Consider the following 19,750-nt stretch of genomic DNA (forward strand, 5'->3'; position numbering starts at 1 on the left):
ACCTTTTCGTATTTTGTTGTGATACCACCGCAAACTTTTATACGAAGAAGTAGTGTCTTCAGTATATTAGAAGTGGATGAAATTAAATTAATTAAACTTCTAAAAAAGTGACAGAGACGGTACAAGCTGTTGGGTCTGTATTCCACTAATTTGGCCTGTATGGAAAAATGTCAAGAACAAAGGAGTTGTTGAAAGAACACCTGCTTGGATCAAAGCATATCTGTGTGTTATATTGGCCCAGTTAAAGACCAGACCTAATTTCAACTTCAACATTAAAGGTCAGTTTTCAGCTAATTTTCCTCCCATGTATGGTTCAAATCTAAGGTCTCTTTTTACTCTAAGTGGCCTAGACTGGAATTCAAGTTTAATACAGTCAGGTTTCACTTTTGATTTTTATCTCGTCAAATTTTAACATCAACCATGATCCATTTTCGTACAGTTAAACTTTCCTGTTCTAGCACTCCTATTTAATTTATAAAGAAAATGGCTGAAACTGCCATGTTGTCACATATTTGTATGTATTAAAATCTCTATCCCCATGTTGCCAGATAACGCATGAAATCTGTTAATCTGCTTTACATTTTGAATGTTTGTGCCAGCGTGGCACTGTTCCCCCATCCCCGGTATCAGCTGCTTACGTAAACCGGACTGCTCCTCCTCCTCCTCCTCCTTCCATGGCCTAGCACCATGCAGGAATGATTCTCATTTGTGGAACCGAACCCAGAAAACAATTGTGTGCAAATAAAAAAATAAATAAATGTGAACCACAACCTCAACTGTGATCTTTTATTCAGTGCTCCTTAAAAATGCAGTCATTCTGTCTTGTTGGTTTTGATATTTCTCTGTGTTACCAGTTTTATTGTTGCTGCTTGTTCTTCCTCCCATTCTTTCTACTTTCCTCCGACTTAGAATATGGTCGAAAAACCTCTTAAACTCCATGGCTATTGGTTTGAGATTGTTTCACGAAGGGTGTGGACAGATGAGAATGAAAGTTTCAAAGTTTCTGTTAAATTATTCTAACTGAATTATGTGCTTTTTTTAAATGAAATCCAAATGTATGCGCAAAATTGTTGTTTACTTGCTCTGAGCTAATTTGTTTAGATTGAAAATGTGGCTTGATTTTGGTTAGTGTTTTTTTTTTTTTTTTTTTTTTTTTGTATTTTTCTCCTGCAAACATTGTACCTGTGTCTGTGTAAGATGGCAATGAGAGAATGAAAGTTGGCACAAATGCTTTTCGAACACGTTTTCCTTTATACAATGAACGTTGAAGCAGGAGCTGCAGCCCATTCTTTGCCGCACCTTCATCCTTCTCTTCCACTGACCTACTTCCCGACGACTGGAAGGAGAAGATGAAGTAGAGATCTGAATACAAAGTGGCAGCAGCATCTCCCTTTACAGCCATCATTTGTGTCAGTCTTCTTGCTTAGCTGTTTCTCAAGCTCTCTTGAATCAAAACAGGTGCGACAACACTGGCTTTGCTTCAGGGCTTTTCCGCAATTTTTTACTAAAACATCTAACGTGTGTGTACATGCATATATTTGGGTTCTAAGTTGACATGCTTTATAATAAGATGTTTTGATATAGTATACTGTGTTTGCATTGTGCTTGCAGTCAGTATATGTGGAATTGATTTTTTTACGTTAAAAATTGCATGGAGATAAAATTCTCCCACTTGACTGCTGTGTTCTCATCAGTGTGTGTGTTGGTGTAAAGTCAGGTTAAATGCATAGGATCTCAGACAGGTACTGAAGGGAAATAGGAAAAACAAATGTGTGTCAAATTAAAATTAATATTTAATTAATGCAAAACCTAGCTGAAAGTTGGTGTAGTTAAAGTTAGGAAACTTTTCCCCTTTGCTGTGCAAGGCTTTGTTGCAGCTGTTTAGGTGGAAGATTGTATATGTATAAATGTCGTACAAATGACTGCAGATGCAAAAACTAAACATACTTGGAGTTTTTGATATGATTTTCGGAATTTGTTAAAGGTTTATGGAAAACTCAAACAAGAGTATGGAGTCCAGTATGAGCCAATATTGTAGTGTCAAACCTCAAATATTTGGTTGCCCTGTAGCAGTTCTCAAGTGCTGCCGGTGTTTTGCATTTATTTGTTTTGTGTTATTTGTTATCGTGTTTTTAAATATTCACTTTTTTTATTGTACAAGGTGACCAATTTTCAGTGCATGTAAAAAAAAAAAAAAAAAAAAACTCTGTAAACAGGTGCACAGCCATTGTAGGAGTAGTAATAAATGATGACGACTCAATCTACTTAGCACTTCAATGATAGGTCTCTGCAGGACCAACATTTGACATGTCTATTTATAGGTTGTACAAAAAGGGACACCCATTTACGTGATTGGAGGTTAGTTAACAAGAGAGTTGCACGTCAATGGTAAAGGATGGATCCCATAGCACAACCTTGAGGCACTCCTTTTTTAATAGTAGCTGTAGGGAAGCTGGAAGTTAATAGAAACAGTGGAACAACTAAAATCAGGTGATGTCTGAATCGATCACTTTGTGAAAACACTTGGTTGTGTGATTCATTTAACATTTGGTTTTGTCTGTACCTTATAAAAACCTCAAATTGATGGACTTGGTGTCCTTAAAAGCAAAAGTGTGCTAAATATTTTTCCCTCTTTAGAGTGGATATGTTTAATGAAAGTCAGCAAACTATGACCATAAATAGGACATATCAGCATATCAGTCCCACAAAATAACAGTAAATGCACAAAACCACTTCCAGAATAAAACACAGTAGCCCAGAGCTGAGGATTCAGTAACAGACAGGAAACAGAAGGAGGAGGATTAAAGATGGAATAAGTGGATGGTAAGCAGTGGCAAGGAAAAATGACAGATGTTACCATCAGTGGGAGGGTTGTTGCAGGGAACTGTCACTCTGATTTAGCCTGAAACGGAGGAATAATGGAAGACGACAGAGAGGGGGGGAAATGAGAAGCCCAGAGATGGTCAGATGGCAGTGGACACGATCAATCTGGAGTGACATTGCATGCAGAGGAAGGTTACATAAACAGCCGGTTCTTAAATTCCTAACTGTATATAATTCTGACTCTATATAATGTATGCTGTGTGTGTGTTTGGAGTCCCGGGCCTGCTTCCTCTGAGCTGGAGTCAGGCCAATTGGACTGGTGCTGAGTGAGGACTGCCTGCACGTGGGTTCTGGTGGGAGAGAGGGAGAGGATAAGAACGGACACTGAGAGACCAGAGGAGGGTTAGGCTGTGTGTTATGCTGAAGGGATTTAATGATCTCCACTGACTGTTTACAGCAACTGTTTGCCACTATGAAAGCTCATTGCTGTTAAGTCAAAGTTATTGAACTTAACAGTTTTTTTTTTTTTTTTATTTGACCAAAATGTGTATCTCCGTGCGTATTATGTAATGCATAATTTAACTGCTATTCCTGTTGGGGTACACACCTTGCCTTTCTGACATCATTTAGTTAATTAACATAATTAAGGCTGCTTTGCTTTAACAATCTATTTAGGAGTGATGCGATTATTATTTTGATGCTTTTGTACCGCTTCCCAAACTGCATTCATTTTCCTAATTAAATCAATTACATGTTCCCTGTGGTGCCGTTTAGGAAAATTGTAAAAAAAAAAAAAAAAAAACTATGAAGACACTGGAGTCTCTGATAACTACTGATATCCTAAAACTTTTGTCTTGTGGTGTAAATCTAAGACTGGCACCACATTCACAGAAGCTTTTGTTCCTAAACATACCAGCCCATGGTTTCATTCCTGAGTTTGGGAATTTGGTGAACATCTTCCACACATCTCACTCTGACAATTTCCTGTTTAGTGTCTGTCAATAAAGGCCACTAGTTCTACAAAAGGTGTTTTTTTTCTCTCTTAAACTATCATCTGATTTTTATTATTCTTGCTTTTATAACTGTTCAAAATATGATAGTATATGTTATATCAGAAGTGTATGTATTTTATGTGTAATTTTCAATAATTAAAACTGGTCACTTTTATGAGCTAAAGAATAAAGTTGCCATGGTTGCTTCCATGTTTTCTATAGACTGCATATGTTTATAAGTGAATTAAACATTTTATTTATGGTAGAAGCATTTTTACTGTCAGCTCGGTCTTTGAGTGGGTTCATAACAATGATAAGCGTGTCACAGAAACGGCAACAAGATGAAAGCTGAATGTGGGTTCACAGCTCCAGATTGGAGACTGAAAGAGTTGGTCAAAACAAGCAGTAAAAAGGCAAAATGGAAATGTGGTGGGGTTTTATCTTCCTGTTTCTCTTTCTTCTCATGTCCCTGTTGAGGGCCTAGAATGTTCATAAAGAATTTACCATGCTGCTAATTTTAGACAGCTCAGTAAAAAGCCCTACACTGAACAAGAGATGGTGGTGGAAATGCTCAGTCAGGATACAGTATTTTGGGTTAGCTTTTTGTGGATTCTGAAGTTATAAAATTTGATTGCCTCATTAAACATGGGTGCATGGTTTCAGGACGTACTTGGTTCCTTAAAGGTTACGTAAAAATATTAAGAGAGAGCGCGTAACATTTATAGACATTTTATATTTTAAATGTGGTGCAAGCTTTGAGATTCCATTAACATTCTGCTGCTTCGAAATTGATTTCTCGGTCAAGTACTCATACTGGATTTGCACGCTTGAGGTATTTGCATAACATAAGTGTGGTTCATTCATTCACAAATGTGGTAAACTGATGCATAAAGAAGAGCCGAGGCAACTCCTCAGCTGAGATTGGTCACAATGTTTTAGCTTTTCTATACTGAAAAGACTAGAATTTATTAAGCAGGAACCACCAATGTTCTTTTCAAAGCACTGTGGCACATTTTTGCTCATGCAGTAGAGTCATGAGTCTGCTGCAGATCCAACATTGTACCTCTTAAACATTTGCTGTGGTAAAGTTGCAACCACTGTCAAAATGATGATGTTGTGCCGATTCCTGCATTTCAAAGTGCCTTTTTTTTGGTTAGCCAGCAACAAAATCCCCACCCTGGCTTGTAAAAGCCACTTCTTGCTTTTTTTTCTTTTTTTTTTCCCTTGACGCAGTTTCTGCAGGTGGCTTAGTGATGTTTGTTTGGATGTGGTGTAGGTTGCTCACGTGCTTTTTTCCAAACAATATCAGGCTGCTGGAAATGGGGATCGCCTCTCAGTCTCTGGAATACAAAATAAATAAATAAATAAAGATTCCCCAGAGAGAAAAACACAGACCAAACAGCTTAAATCTTCATTAACCAAGAATGTATTCAGTAAATACAGATGACATTGGCCATCTGGGATTGTCAGCAACTCTAATCCTCTCCATTTTTCTTCGTTCTTTTCCAGATCATGCCCCCCAGATAGCAGTCTCGTCATCCTTTCCACTCCCCCCTCCCTTGTCCCTTGGCCCCCTCCTTTACCTTCCTGGTTCAGCACCACCACTGCCAGCTTCGCCACCGTAGCCGCTATGCCTCCCAGGAAGAGGACACGGGCGGGTCTGGGCTTCCTGTGCTGCTTTGGAAGCAGCGAGCCACCGGAGATCAACCTTAAGGACACCGTGCCGCTGCAGCTGCTGGAGTTCAGCTCCCCCATGCCACCTGCAGAGGAGCTGCATGCACGCTTTTCTGAACTGGTGGTGAGTAAAAATGAAAACGGTTGTCTCTGATGGAAAAGGACTTCTGATGTTTGACACCACATATGCCATTTTATTTTATTTTACACCAACTCTTTTTGCGCAGTTCATGTACAGGTTTATACAAAATTCTGGTAGCTGACAGCTTTTAGTTTGGATTTTTTTTCTGAACTAATTTTACTAGGTTGAATATTCATTTGCATCACATCAAAAACTCTACTCATAACAGCAACTAAATATACTTTCATTGCACACAGAACTTTGTGGTTTAAGTGTTTGTTTGAGTTAAATTGAAGGATTATGAAAACTCAAACATCAATTTCTCATGAAATTAGATCACACAGGACCAATAAAATGATTTTTTTAACACATAAAGACTATTTAACATAGTCACTGACAAGGAACATGACTATATTTGTTGGTTGAGTATTGTATTCAAGTATCTTAGTTGAAAGGAGAAAATGAAAGGAGCATCTCCACGAGACTTTTTCGCAGAAGGAAGCATGAACTGCTCTAAAAATTCCTGTTTGAGGATGGCTGTGTTGACTTTGGACTTGATGAAACACTGTGGACCAAGTTTCTTTAATAGCCTCCTTCTGCCGCAGATGAACATGCTCCCCAAATCACCACTGACTGTAGAAATGTCTCTCTGCTTGTGAAGCAACTTGGAAACGGTGCTCCTTCAGATTCTGTGACCTTATTTTCTAAATGAAATGCAAAATTAATTTTCATCTGAAAACACTTTTATTTTATAAAATAATTTTAAAAATTCCCTTCTAACCCTCCGCGGGTGGTTTCTCTCTTTCATCCTCTGAGCTTGGCTCTTAAAGGTCAGACATTTAATCTCAAGTTTTTATATTTTCATGTTTTTTTTGTTTTTTTTATCCTGGTAAAACAAAAGTTTAATAAAAAAAAATAAGTTAAGGAGTTAATCCGGTTGCGTGTGCAACTTTGTTCTTCCACTCAACTTTCCATTAATATACCTAAATATTGTACTATGATGAACAGCCACCTTCCTTAGCTTTAATCTTTTCTTTCGCTCTACATTTTCAGTGATGTTTTGCTGGGCAACTGTTAAGTCTGCAGCTTTACCCATAATGTTGTTGTACATAATATTGAAATTACATAACTGTTACATACTACGGCACACTTGTAGCGGCCGTGTGTAATCTCTCAGCATCCAGACAACCCAATCATCATAATTAACAGAAACAAACACCCAAAATACATAACTGTGTGTTATGACTTCATGTCATTATGAATTTAACGTTTTGAATTGAATCATCGAAACAAATTAACCTGCGTAGAAGCATAAAGCGCGGCATGCCTTTCACTAAAAGCAGAACAAGACTCTTCTTAGTGTTTTCTTTCTTGGCTTGCAGCCCGATAGTTTGCGTGTTGCTCATTATCCTGAACAAATAGGATTAGAGGCAAGAATTAAAATGCTTGAGTCTTGCGGAAGTTGTCTTGATGGTTGGCTGAGGCCATGCCCCAACCCCCATCATCAAACTCAGACGAACACAGTGCACGTCTCGTGCACAGATCACACTTACTGGCAGAAGCTTAGCAATTGCACCAGTGCCAGATGGGGATCGTTGTGCCGACATGTGCCCAGGCAGTGGAGAGAGATCAGGGCACAGCTGTCAGAATGGAGAGCTCTGAAGTGAGTTTCAGCTGCCATGCAAGAACAGGGCCGTGCTGTGTTTGTCCGTTTGCTCACTTCCTGTCTCATGCTCTCACTGTCAGTCTTGTCTGATTTCATCGTAGCACCCTTCTCGCTTCCCTTTGGCCTCGGATTTCCTGCTTTATGCTGTCCCTCCCAACATTATGTCTAATGGTGTGCCTGCAGGGCAGCCTGTGGCATGTCTAACTTCTCAGAGAAAACTAAAAGTCTGTCTGTAGGATGTGTCCCTTCATTGTGGATTTAAATTCAGGAAATATTGAAAAAGAGTGGATTTTTTCTTTTTAGCTAACTGACAAGACAGACAACAGGTTTGCATTGTATGCCTTCTGGTAGTCACTTGGAACGTGTAAACCATTAAACAACAGTAGCTGAAGATATTTATTGTCAAGATTGAAGAAAATGTAGTAATGAGGTTGCAACAATTATACCATCATTTGCCTCGGTTGATTTTTTTTTTTCTTCTTTTACATAAAGTGGAAGACCGTCTGGCCTCGCTGAACATGTAAAACAACAGTTCACGTGTGATACAAGTCAAGGCTTTGCAGAGATACTTTTGCATCGATTCTGCTTTGACTTTAATAAAAAGAATATAATAAAACAATCAGAGACTGTTTTGAGTTTTTCCTGCCTCCTCGTCATATGGGAGCATTTAGCCAAATCACAGCAGCAATCCTCGTGGTTAAGAGGACTGAACGATCCGCGGCTTCTTCTGGGGTAAAATTAAGATGAAAGCAAAACGGATGCCTAAGTGAGGCGGAAGAAAGCCAAAATTATTTGCCACCGATTTATAAAACTCCTGGATTTTTCTTTCCCAACCAAGAAAACACTGAAAACATCTGCTTTTATTGGAGGAAAAAAAATTAAAAAAAAGAAACAGCTTTCCATACAAGCAGGTTACGATCCCCTCTTGCTATAAAGTTTGAAAAGATAAAAGGAATTTCCTGTAGGTCGATCGCCCAGTGCCTGTCAACTTAATTCATGTCTTCTTTTTCCATGACCTATGCATGGACTTATTTTCTGAAACCAAGGGCACCTGGCTTCTCGATGTCTGTTTCACCGATGAGGCAGCAGACAACGTGATGCAGTTTTCACAAGTCATCCAAACACTGGTTCAACCAGACCTCTTGGAGACAGCCATCCTGGATTCCCTGTTTGTAACTTAAGCAGAGAGCTCGAGCGGATGTCGGGAAGAGAAGGGCAGGAAGGACAGAGAAATAATACATAACATAGTGAGTTTCCATGGAAACGGGAGATGGGGGGGGGGATTATTGTTTTGAAAGTGTTTCCTGTCTAGGGGAACAAGACTCTGTGGACTTTTTGAAATGGGATTGACAGATCTGGGCCAAGTGAAAAAAGTTAACCACCTACACGTCTCATATGCATAATGGGGTCTCTTTTTACTGTGTCAGAAGGTGAAACGCTGCACAGTCAGCAACCACTTTATTTGTGGAGTGGGGACGGGAGGGTGATAAGGGGGAGGGGGGTTATGAAAGAAAATTTAAATCTGCAACTTTTTATCCCTTTTTTATTTAACCTTAAACCAAAGTTAAATGCCTTTTACTTATTGGGGAATAGAAACTGTTTAACTACGTAGCGTTCACCACATTTACTTTATTCTGTCCAGTGTAGAGTCCAGTCAGTTTCATCATCACAGGGGAATAAAGTCAAGCACGTTGGCATACATGCTGCTTATGCAAACCTTTGCACCAGAAATGGCTTGTTCTAAAAATTCAAGCCATAAAGCAAAATCCATAAGGGCATGCATAAATGAGTTTTGTGTAGAGATGACAAAACTCCACACAAATCTGTCTGCTAGGATGAGTTATAGGGGAGACTGATCCAGCCCACCTTATAGCTGTTCTCACAAACTTGTGAAAGCAAGAGAGTTGAAGCTATTATAGCTCCAAAGAGTTGCACCAGATTATTAAATTTAATTAAAGTTCATGTGTGTAGAGGGAAGTGACTCAAAACCCATGGTTTTTGTGATGCAATGCATTTCATCGTATTGTCAAGTAGCATCTTTTTTTTTTCCTTTGATTGCTTTTTTTAAGTGAGGTTATCTACAGAGGGATGACTCGCAGTGCTAAGATCCTCACTGTCCTGCAAAGATCTCAAACCACTGCTTTAAGCAAACGTGTCTCTTTTGCGTTTTGCAAAATGCACCTGTATGACCTGTGGGACCGGCAGTGAAGCAAAATTGACATAACATGTAGTCCTCGGCCTGCAGATCAAGAAACTACTGTAACAAGACAAGCATGTGTGGTTATCCATTCTTGGTTCTCCTGTGTAAACACTGAAGTCTGTTCTGTCAGATGCACAGCTCAGCCTGGAGAAAGTGTTAATAGTAAACCTGCCACTGAGTTTGTCATAAACCCAAATAAAAGCCCAGTGCGAATCTGGAAACAATCGCTGCTGATCGTCACAGTGTAAGCATCACTTCAGTTTAACTATACATTTTGCATCTGGCAGCAGCTGCCTGTGTTGTAGGTCTGCTCTTTGGATCACAGTGCACTTTTAAGCTTTCCCCCACCCCAAGAACTTTCTAGGCTTGCATGCATAGTTGATATATCGGCCATGTGTGAAGTCTGGCGGCACACCAAAAAACATCAACAGCTTTATTTTTGTTTGTCAGGACCATTCCCTCCTAATACCTTTTATCATCAAATGAGCAATTGCTCTCGTGGTTTGATCATTTAAAGTGGGTTTTCCTGAATAGGTCCCGTCCTTTGGTTCATTTCTCATTGGTGGCAGCTCAGTAAACCAAAATGAACCTTTTGTTTCTACAAAGAGAAGCCAAGTGTGAGGTTGTTCAGGGACAACCACGCTGGCATTTACGCGTCGAAGCTGATAACAATGAGTGTTTACTGTGGGGAAAAGTGGCATATGGGAGCAATCTGTTGAGACGTTTATAAAGATGTAAAGGATAAATTTCCCATTTCTATGATTTTTTTTTATGATATAATGCTTATATATTATGTCCCACATTTTCAAAATATAGGAATGAACAAACATGCGTTGTGTCCACCTGTGATGATTTGTTGCGAGGATGTAGCGCACAGCGTATCTGCCAAATTGAATCGGCTCTACTAGGCCAACATCTGGATTGTACAATACTCACAGACACGAGATTAATGTTCACTCTGCTTTGCTCTCTGCCCTCTTTTTCTGTCCGTCTGTTTTCGTCTTCCCTTTGCTCTCTGTCATAATTTAGGACAACTTTAATCCAACTGTTCTGTAGCGGTCCAGCTGTGGTCCAGATGCGTAACCATTTACTGTATCGTTGAGCGGTGACCTTCGGCAGTGTCCACTCTTCTGTGTTTTCTCATAAGAAAAATGGAAAATGTAGTCCTGACGGTGGTGATGGTAGAATTACCATTTCTGATCTGAAATGCCAGGAAAGTTTTTGAAACGTTTTGAAACATAAATCTGTTCCCAGTGTTCCATGCTGTGTGACTTTTGAGCCGGAAGCAAATCAAATCCGTTGCATAACGGCAGGGAATGGAAACGTTCTCCTCCCTCTGGGCAATGGGAGTGAGTTTCCTTCCCCGTACACACCCAGGGATGCACCCATCGTTCCTTTCCGTTTCCCTCCCTTCCTTCTCTTGCGATTCTAATTTTTTTAACGTTCTCTTCCTAAACTGATGCAAAGCCAGCCCTCACTGTCCCGAGTCAGCCCCGTCATGAATGTGGCCAAAGCTTGTTTACGCGAGAGCTGTCTGCTAGAAGTTGCTACTGTCTGAATCATCGGAGCGGCTATGACTCATATAAAAGCTTCAGAACAAAATGTGACTGAGCCTTTATTAACAGAGTCAAAAAACTAGTGGTAGGATGGTGAGTTTCAATTTCTCTATTCACTTAAAGTTGATCTTTGAGCTTTTTTGATTGTCGTTGTGATCTCTTAAAAAAATAAAAAAAGAATCAAGGTGATATTATACAAGGTCTAGTAAATTAAACATGTGAGCAAACTCACTGTATCTTGTTTGGGTCAATAATGATCACTCCGACTTCCTGTAGTCTCCCTGGAGGTCTAATATGACTTCCTGCCTGCTTTCCCCTGCCTCGCTCATGCAGGATAACCTGTACAGCTCATGAGTCTGTTCTCCCGGCTTATGTTGCTGGACCGAACAGGAGGTAAAGACATTTGGGTCCACCCTGGAAATGCCACTTCATAGACATGAATGCATGAGAGAAGATGTCACATTTCCCATGTATGCGAAGCCACAAGTATTTCCAGTCCACAAAGACACTCCCACTGCAAAGCCTCACACCAACTCTCGCTCTGATTCTTCATTCCTCAGGATCTTTGTCTAGATATCAGCTTCCATCTTAAGCCTACATGCAACTTCCACTGTTTTACATGCAAACCTCTCTTTTATCAAATTTGTTTACATTTTTAATCACCTTTCTATCCTATCCAAGTGTGTTGTATCGTTGGACGATCTAATATGAGGTCATGGAGAGACAAGAGTCCCTGCTCTTTTGCTATACTTTCTGTTCTTCAACTCACCCCAAAGGTGTAATTTAGGATTTAGCTCTGCGGACTGAGATGGTGATGAAAAAAGTGATGGATTTGGCCATATATTGTCTATTATTGTCCTACTGAAAGGCCCAATGATGTCAGACTTAAATTTAGTAATAAAATCAGCCATATTTTCAGCTAAAACTTCCTGGAGTTTTAATATAGACGTCCCTAACCGTGGTTCTTTGGCCTCACCAGTCACTATTTAAGACTGGTTGAAGACTGGGTCCTTTTTCTCCTATTTTGGAGCAATGCTACCGTTTTCTTTTGCCTTTGTAAGTGTGCCAAAGACTAAATTTGACTAATGCTGTTTAGATTTTGAAACTTGCCGCATTGCAACTCTGTCATATCTTTTGAATTAAATTGGCTAAACCGAGAAGCCCACAAGCATTTAGAAGCCGGAAATTAAGTGACAGAAGAGATTTATCTGCAGCGAACATGACGATCAGATCTCACCTTGATAACCTTTAAGAATAGTGTAACATTATTCAGCTGGCAGCTCTGCATGAAATATGAAAGGATTTGGAGGTATGTACTTTTCCCCTTCTCAAGCAGCAGGTGTAACAATATTATCTTTGCTTTATATGATTTCCCAACTGAAACGTGCTGGCGTAGGAAGGAGGCACGTTGAGGGAGGTATGCCGCTACATAGAGAAAAGTCTTGGGTTTTGTTTTGGAAGAGTGAAGGAATTACCTGTTTTCTGGGGTGCTGCTTGGGTCATGAGGCGCTCCACGTGATGTAGATGTGATATTGGAAACCGTTTGAAAGGTGGGAGGCAAGATGGAAGTGGAGGAAAACCGAGCAATGTTACATAACTGGAAAAAGAGGAGTACTCCAGCTGCAATGACGAGAACATTATCGCCAAGTCCTCATCCATAACTTAGTGTTTTCTTATTTCTCTGTTGTGAATGCTGACTTGAAATGTTTTAATCTGACAATAAGTCAATTACAAATTTTGTGTATCTGAATAGTACCTTGCCATTATAGTAGTACCTTTTCCATTATCTTGCTATCTTTTTTTTTTCTTGATACCTTCTATATATATCTATAGAAGTAATTCTAGATTTCCTAGTCGTATGCAATTTGTCTAAAACATTTAATGCAGTACACTGCAAATTATTAATGGGGCAGAAAAAATAAATGAATTTAGTGGAGGTAAGTAGTGGATTGCAGAACTATGCACACACTTAATATAATACTTATTTGAAGCTCTTTTTGCTTTAGTTTCACCATCCAGCCTTCTGGAGTCCCCACCTACTGTTAGTTATAGTGACGTTCAGCTATCCTACTTGGATTTTCCTTTGCACAAGAGGGCTCTTTTTGTACAATGGTATTTTTTTCACAGATCATGGCATCACCGGAATAAAATTGAAGCTTGGTGTCTAGCCAGAGTTCTGAAATAAATGTTGTGGAAAAAATTAGGGCTTTGCCTCATTTCCCACTGTGAAGTACCTGGAGAGACTGTGGAAAAGTGATTCCCTCATAATCTTGACAGATTTGGAGAACTTCTGAGAGGTTAGGCCAAGTCAAGATGTGTCATTTGGATCAACTCCCGTCAAACAAGCCTATTGCTAAAAATAAGTGTTTCAACAAAGTAATAGTTTAAGAGTGTTCTGCCTCATCCGTTGTTGAAGTCAAGTTGCATGGAAAAAAAAACACAACAGGTGGAAAAAATTCAGAATTTTATTGTGGCCAATGTGTTTTATATTATGCAAACAACATTTTATGTGGGAGTTAGTATTTTCTATAAAGGTAGTACCTTGTTGAGTTGAAACATTAAAACAGACAGAAACTCAAGAAGCTTGGATACGTTTTTGTCTAAGAAGAGGGGAGATTTGAAATGCAATTGACCTGGCCTACTATTATTTGAAAAGCAGGCATTCACCAATGTATTTGAAACAGAAAAAAAAAAAAAACGTCCTTGAATGAAATGTGATGCTTTTTACCATCTAAATCTACATTAAATCCAAATTTGGGGTGTAGTTTTTCTGTCTGAGCTTCTTTTTAAAGGAAAGATTTAAACGCAAAGCAGAAGCCTGTATTTATGGGGTATTAAAAGTATTCAAGAAAATTATAATTACATTTAAAATATAGGTAACATTTAATGAATAATTACGACAGATGTTTGATGGATTTGAAGAAGTGGCAGCTCTGTTGTTTTCAATATCTTAACAGCTTTTAATCTAAAAGTTTGGAAATTACTGTATATGCAGATGATCCCTTGTTTTAAATTCCATTGGAATGTTTCATATTCTCCTGGATGTCTTTGATACAGAAGGTTGCAAGGCTCTTGCTGTTTAAGTTTCTCGGTATTCATCTCTCACATTGGTCCCACCATGTAAAAACCTCAGAAAGTAGAGGCCTTAGTAGTAGCAGGAAGGAGAACACAAGCTGCATGGGGATAAGATGCTGGCTTAACCACCATCTGGTCCACATCCAGGGGTCTCATTCTCACAGATTCTCACCGGCTCAAAGAATTTAGCTCTTCCAAAGAGCAGCAGATCTGACAGCGGGGCTTTGACCCTGCGACCAGGCAACGGGCCAGAGAAGAGCCGAGTATGGGGAGAGAGGCCTGTGCTCACCAACGAAATCTGTTGACACTAAAGGACACTGAGACAGAGATTTAATATTCAGCTGTCACATAATGGCAAGTTTTGCCCTTGATCTTACATTGTTTTAAGCTTGGTGGGAGTCTCTGAAGTCCTGCTGTTAAAATGAAAAATACTGTAAGATTCTACAGCTTCTTTGTGGTTTCTGTCTGTGTTATACCCCATTTTAAATTCACACCCCTCAGATATTTTCCCTCTCCACCAAAAGCCACAGCAATGCTTCTGCTGGTTATCCCATTGAAAGAAACGGGCCAGGGATGATGTCATTCTTCATAGTGTCAAATTCTTGGAATCTGGGCACCCTCAGCCTTCCCTGCCCAGCGGAGTTGTTGAAAACAAACTCCGGGTGGAATTAAGGGGGCCCCCACCTCTGTCACCAGTGGCCATCTTCATCCTGGGCTTCCTTGGAGGCCTGCTGCCCGTGCCTGACGTCATGGTAGCAAAACCATTATGAGGAGATTAGCTCGAGTTGAGCGCAAATCCTCATTGGCAAAGCTTTTTCTCCTCTTTTGCTGTTTTTCTTGTCCCATCAGTTTCCACATCCACAGGTTACTGTTCTTTAATACATCGCTCTGTTTGCCTGTTATTTGACTCCTCTCTTGTCTGATTTGTTCATCTTTGTTTTCCAAACTTTGTTTTTCCTCTCTGGCATGCAGGGACTCATTTCTAAGGTTCATATGCATTTCAAAAGGTGCAAGGGGCTCCTTGTACCAACATGAAGAATTGAGCCGAGTGGCAGCATGAATTTTAAATCGCTCTTCTGTAGTGAGTGGAGCCAGTTCTCAGCCGGACCATTAAAGCTCACAGTGTAAACCAAATGACTCTGAGTCATTTCACCCTTGCCGGTTTCTGTCCCCATTTCATATGTATATACTGGCAATACTGGGCTTCATTTTTTCATGTCATGCCTGTAAACCTTACCATCTGAATTGATGCCCTTTTCTGGTGTTGGTATGGAAGTTGTAGTTTCCTATTTTTAAATGAAAGGAGTGGCATCCGGTGAAGTCTGCTGCTGTTGCCCATCTACTCTAGCAACATCTTTTGCATGATAGCATTCTGCATCCTTTAGTTTATCAGTGATTATTTGAGCTGCTGTTGGCTTTCTATCTTCTCAAACCAGTCTGCTCATTATCCGCCAACATTAACACGGCAAGACAAGAAGGGAATTTTCTCGCCATTCTCTGTAAGCTCAATAGATTGTGTATGTAAGAATCCCAGCGTATCAACAAAACCATGGCATGTTCAAAATTATTCATTTCCAGTCTGGTCACTTTTAACTTTCGGAAGTTCTCTTCACCACATCTATCTATATGCCTAAGCTGGTCGAGTTGCACCTGTGTGATTGGCTAATTGACAGCTAGCATTAACAAGCAACTGAACCTAATAAAATAGCTGGTGATCCATTTGGGCCAATAGCTTCAGATATTCACATGGATGGATCTGTACAACTGACCTTGTGCTGGTAGCCAATTTTTACTGGTGCCATTTAACCGTTTTTACCTAAAAGTAGACTAACGGTACAGAACAGAAAATTACTTTATATTGTCAGCTGTAAAAACGGGTACAAAGCATTCTCCTGGCAGACACAAACAGATGCATCATGATCCAAAATGTGCAGGATTAGACCAAACCCCTTTTTATACCTAATAAAAAGTCAGGTATGGAACGATGAAATCCGTAAAAGTAAAGCAAAAATGCCAAAGCAGTAAAACGACTACAAGCCAGAACCGACTAATCCATGTATGCATTATAATGTGTCCTTTCTCTGTGTCACAGCTTTCTCAGTTATTGTTTTCTGCACGTTTCTTTGTGCAGGCTGTTGAGGTTAAACTTTTCTCATTGTTTTTGCAGGATGAACTGGACTTGACCGACAAGAATAGAGAGGCCATGTTTGCGCTGCCTGATGAGAAGAAATGGCAGATCTACTGCAGCAAGAAGAAGGTGAGCTAGCCTGTGTTTTGTACTTTATCATACATCAGCTCTGATCCTCTGGCTGGCCTTCTGTTGACTGGCTGCCTGAAGCCACAGTTTAGAACCAAACGTCAACCTTCAGTGAAGGGGAGCGGGGGAAAGCATCCCCTCATGGCCCACATTTCTGCTTCTAATTTCTTCTTTGACGTAAACATGTGCACGTATTGCAGTATTGTTTTAGGGTGCGATTGTTTTTGAAATCTGCGGTGGGATTGTGGCAGGACCGAAAAGTCCATTTGTGCAGTCGTTGTTGAGCGAGCGTTTTACTGAAACTGCTAAAGAATTGTGATGACACCATCAGAACTGGAGAGTGTTTTCTTTCGCTCTCTCTTCAACCTTGCAGGAAAACATCCCAATTGTCTTCGATCTGTTTCTCCACAAGACCTCTGGTCCGAGTTTGTGGTTGAACATCCAAAGCATTATGTTTGAAGTATGATGACAATTCTTTATCAGCCTTCTCGCTCATACGTAAATGTCTATTGTGTCTCTCGGCTTATTTGCTCTTGGAAAGTTTCTACTTTCCAAGGCTTAGCTTGGATTGGTGGGGTATGTTCTGACAACCTTTCATAATAAGTAAACCCGTACATTGTTTTTTTTGTTTTTTTTTTAGCATTGGCACACGTTTGTGAGCACCTGCATGTGTTCCGACCTGGATTGGGTTTCGGTGTATTAAACAAAAGGGAGCAGCAGGGTTGAGGGATGTTTAGAGGGATGTCAAGGTGAAGATGGAAACTGGAGTGTGAGCAGGAGAAATACACAAGAAAAATACAGTCTAACTTTTATTGCATTATGATAAGCTGCTGTGCCTTTGGATGCTCTGTGCTTCATCAAAGAGGATTGGATTCTTGGCCGAATTCGCAGCTGCAAACCCACAGTACAGTTCAATAAAACTTCTGTATCAGTTATTGAGTAACTCACTAAGGCAACCACAGACTTTTATGAGGACTGTCTGGGCTGTAGCACAAGGTAGTGGAAACAAAGTTTTGGCAGCAGCCTGGGCACTTTGGATCTCTGTGAGTCTAAGCCGGGTTCATAGCTAGGATATATTAGTTTGTCATTCCACCTTCATCTCTCCCAGTCAGAAATCATTTCCTCTGCAAACTTTTGTGTCCAGGCCAGAAAACGAAGAGCTAAACCAGGGTAACGGTGAACAGCGGAAAGCCGGAGGAAAATCCAAACAAATCCCTCATTTGTGGAGAGAGCCGTTGCACTGAAGAATGAGAGGGAGAGACAGGAAAAAAAAAAAAAAACACTGGGTGCAATATCAGATAATAATTTGCTTTGTGTATGTTTGTGCAGCCAGGATGATATGAACGTTGCCCTCACATGCGCAGCGTCAGACAGGCATGAAAAATAAAAACGCACATACACTAGAAAGGAAAATTAACCGATGCAGGTTGTGCGGAAACAACACATAAGGGCGCCACACAGTAGAGCTTTATGTTGCACAGAGTGAACACATGACAGCAATTTGAATGGGGGCCAACGTTTCCCTCGAACCGTCCTGCTAAAAGTGAACACTGGTTGTCTTGTTTGGCTCAGTGAAGCGACGGCTCCAGTTGTTGCGGTTAGACTATTCTTTGAGGTAGGAACAAAGAAAATCTATCATTATCCCGCTGCCAAGCAAACTGCACAACACATTTACTGTAAAACTATTAACACATTTCAGTTTCCTTTCGGCATATTCTCGTGAACTCCACAAATAGGAATTTAATTTGCAACATCAAAATATTTATGTCTTAAGAAACCCTTCCAAATGCATTTTGATGTGTGGAGCTGCAAAGATATCCCAACAGATCTCCTGATTAGAAATGTTTGTGCACTTGCTTATTGTGTTAGTTATCCACGTAGCCAGCGATTTTCTAAACTTCTGTTAATTCAAATCAAGCGTTTCAGTTCAACTTTAGTCCAAAATTAGAGTGAGGAATTAAAATAGGCAACTGAAAGCTCAGAAGGAACGAGGTGACTTTGCTGCGCTTCATTCAGCCTTCCTGTCATCTTGTCTAGTTTTTTTTTGTTTGTTTTTTTTTGCTTTTTTGTTCTTTTACACTCTCCTGCAGCGTCAGTGAACAATAGACATGTCTCAACACATTGTAGCTTCTTACATCTCTGTGCTTCCTCTAAATTTATCCATTCTATTCATTCTGTATTGGCTACCTGTGAGACATATTTACTCATTAAATAACTTTCAGACAGATTATTGTTGTTGTTGGTGCCATTAAAATGGATCAAGCTTAAAATTGACTGATTCTCATCACCTGAAGATTTTTCAGTACATTGCTAATTCTTTCTTTATCTCAAAAACCAGGCAGTTAATTTGTCCAAGCTATTCAATGCTGATTTTATGAGCACATATCCATTCACAGGAATTGTTTCCAAACCAGACTCCCTCCAGCATCTTGTGACGGGGAAGGTTTGTTTAGTTTGTAACATGGTTGCAAACGGCTAAACCATAAATTAGTCAAAAATTCTAACTTGTGAGCACAATCACACAAACCTAATTTCGGTCCATAAACCTGTTGAGTGAATGAATCATTTGCTTTAGCGTTTCGAAAGCTTAATTGATCTAAATCAAGTTGCTGTACGGCTAAACCACAAAAATCTTTTAGCACTTGGAGCAATAGTGACAAATTGTGAGACTGGAAAACGTCAAATATTAAATGTAAACATGTTAATAATGAAGATTTACAGTAAATGGCTGTACTGACCATTTGTCTTGCCAAAGCCAACACACCATCTCACATCTCTGCCACAGCCAGAGGGTTTGGCTGTAAATAATGGTTGCACACCTCTCTCATGTTAATACAGAAATGGCATCAGTTTAGCTTTTATATGAGAGTATCCCATTCGTGCCAGTGAGGGTGTGTACTTTTTTTTGCATGACTTGCATCAAGAGTCGCCTGCAGGTAGAGAACACGATGTAACATCTAATAGCTCTTTATAATGGTCCAGTGCTGGAAGCCAAACAGGGTCTCCTGATTTTCATTAGTCGCGCTGCACTGACACACAAACACACACTTGTGTTTTCAGGCCACGATCACAGAGCGAGTCCCTGACCAAGCTACAACCCTGTTTCTGAAACCTTAGGGGTGGTTTAAACCCTTAAATAATCCAATGAAAAGCAGGTCAAAATATGAAGCTATTTTGTTAATGCCTAAAAAATTACATTTTTTGTATGGTGCCAGAAACATAGTATAAGATTTTTGCATAAGAGACAAACTTAAACTTCTAATTGTCTGGAAGAGCAGATAATTTCATTAATTATCTGAAATTGATGAAATTATTCTGGAATTGTCTGGAAGAGCAGATAATGTCATTATCTGTTCTTCCAGATATTTTAAACCAAGCCCATTTAA

General features: G+C 39.8%; 1 protein-coding gene across 8 annotated transcripts in view; it reads left to right on the plus strand.

Moving 5' to 3' along the window:
- daam2 (dishevelled associated activator of morphogenesis 2) overlaps positions 1-19,750 on the plus strand; it is a 101,629-nt gene that overhangs the window by 30,030 nt on the left and 51,849 nt on the right. For 5 of the 8 annotated variants that reach the window (XM_016662166.1, XM_016662146.1, XM_016662157.1 and 2 more), the window contains exons 2-3: positions 5,325-5,613; positions 16,275-16,364. In XM_016662166.1, coding sequence (XP_016517652.1) covers positions 5,446-5,613; positions 16,275-16,364 — 258 coding nt within the window. In that variant the 5' untranslated portion in view covers positions 5,325-5,445. Of the gene's footprint in view, positions 1-5,324; positions 5,614-16,274; positions 16,365-19,750 lie in introns of those variants that run through there. The other 3 variants (XM_016662161.1, XM_016662168.1, XM_016662172.1) reach the window with 1 other exon arrangement.

The sequence above is a fragment of the Poecilia formosa genome, unplaced genomic scaffold, assembly GCF_000485575.1.
Source record: "Poecilia formosa unplaced genomic scaffold, Poecilia_formosa-5.1.2 Scaffold8, whole genome shotgun sequence".
NCBI classification, from domain to species: Eukaryota; Metazoa; Chordata; class Actinopteri; order Cyprinodontiformes; family Poeciliidae; genus Poecilia; species Poecilia formosa.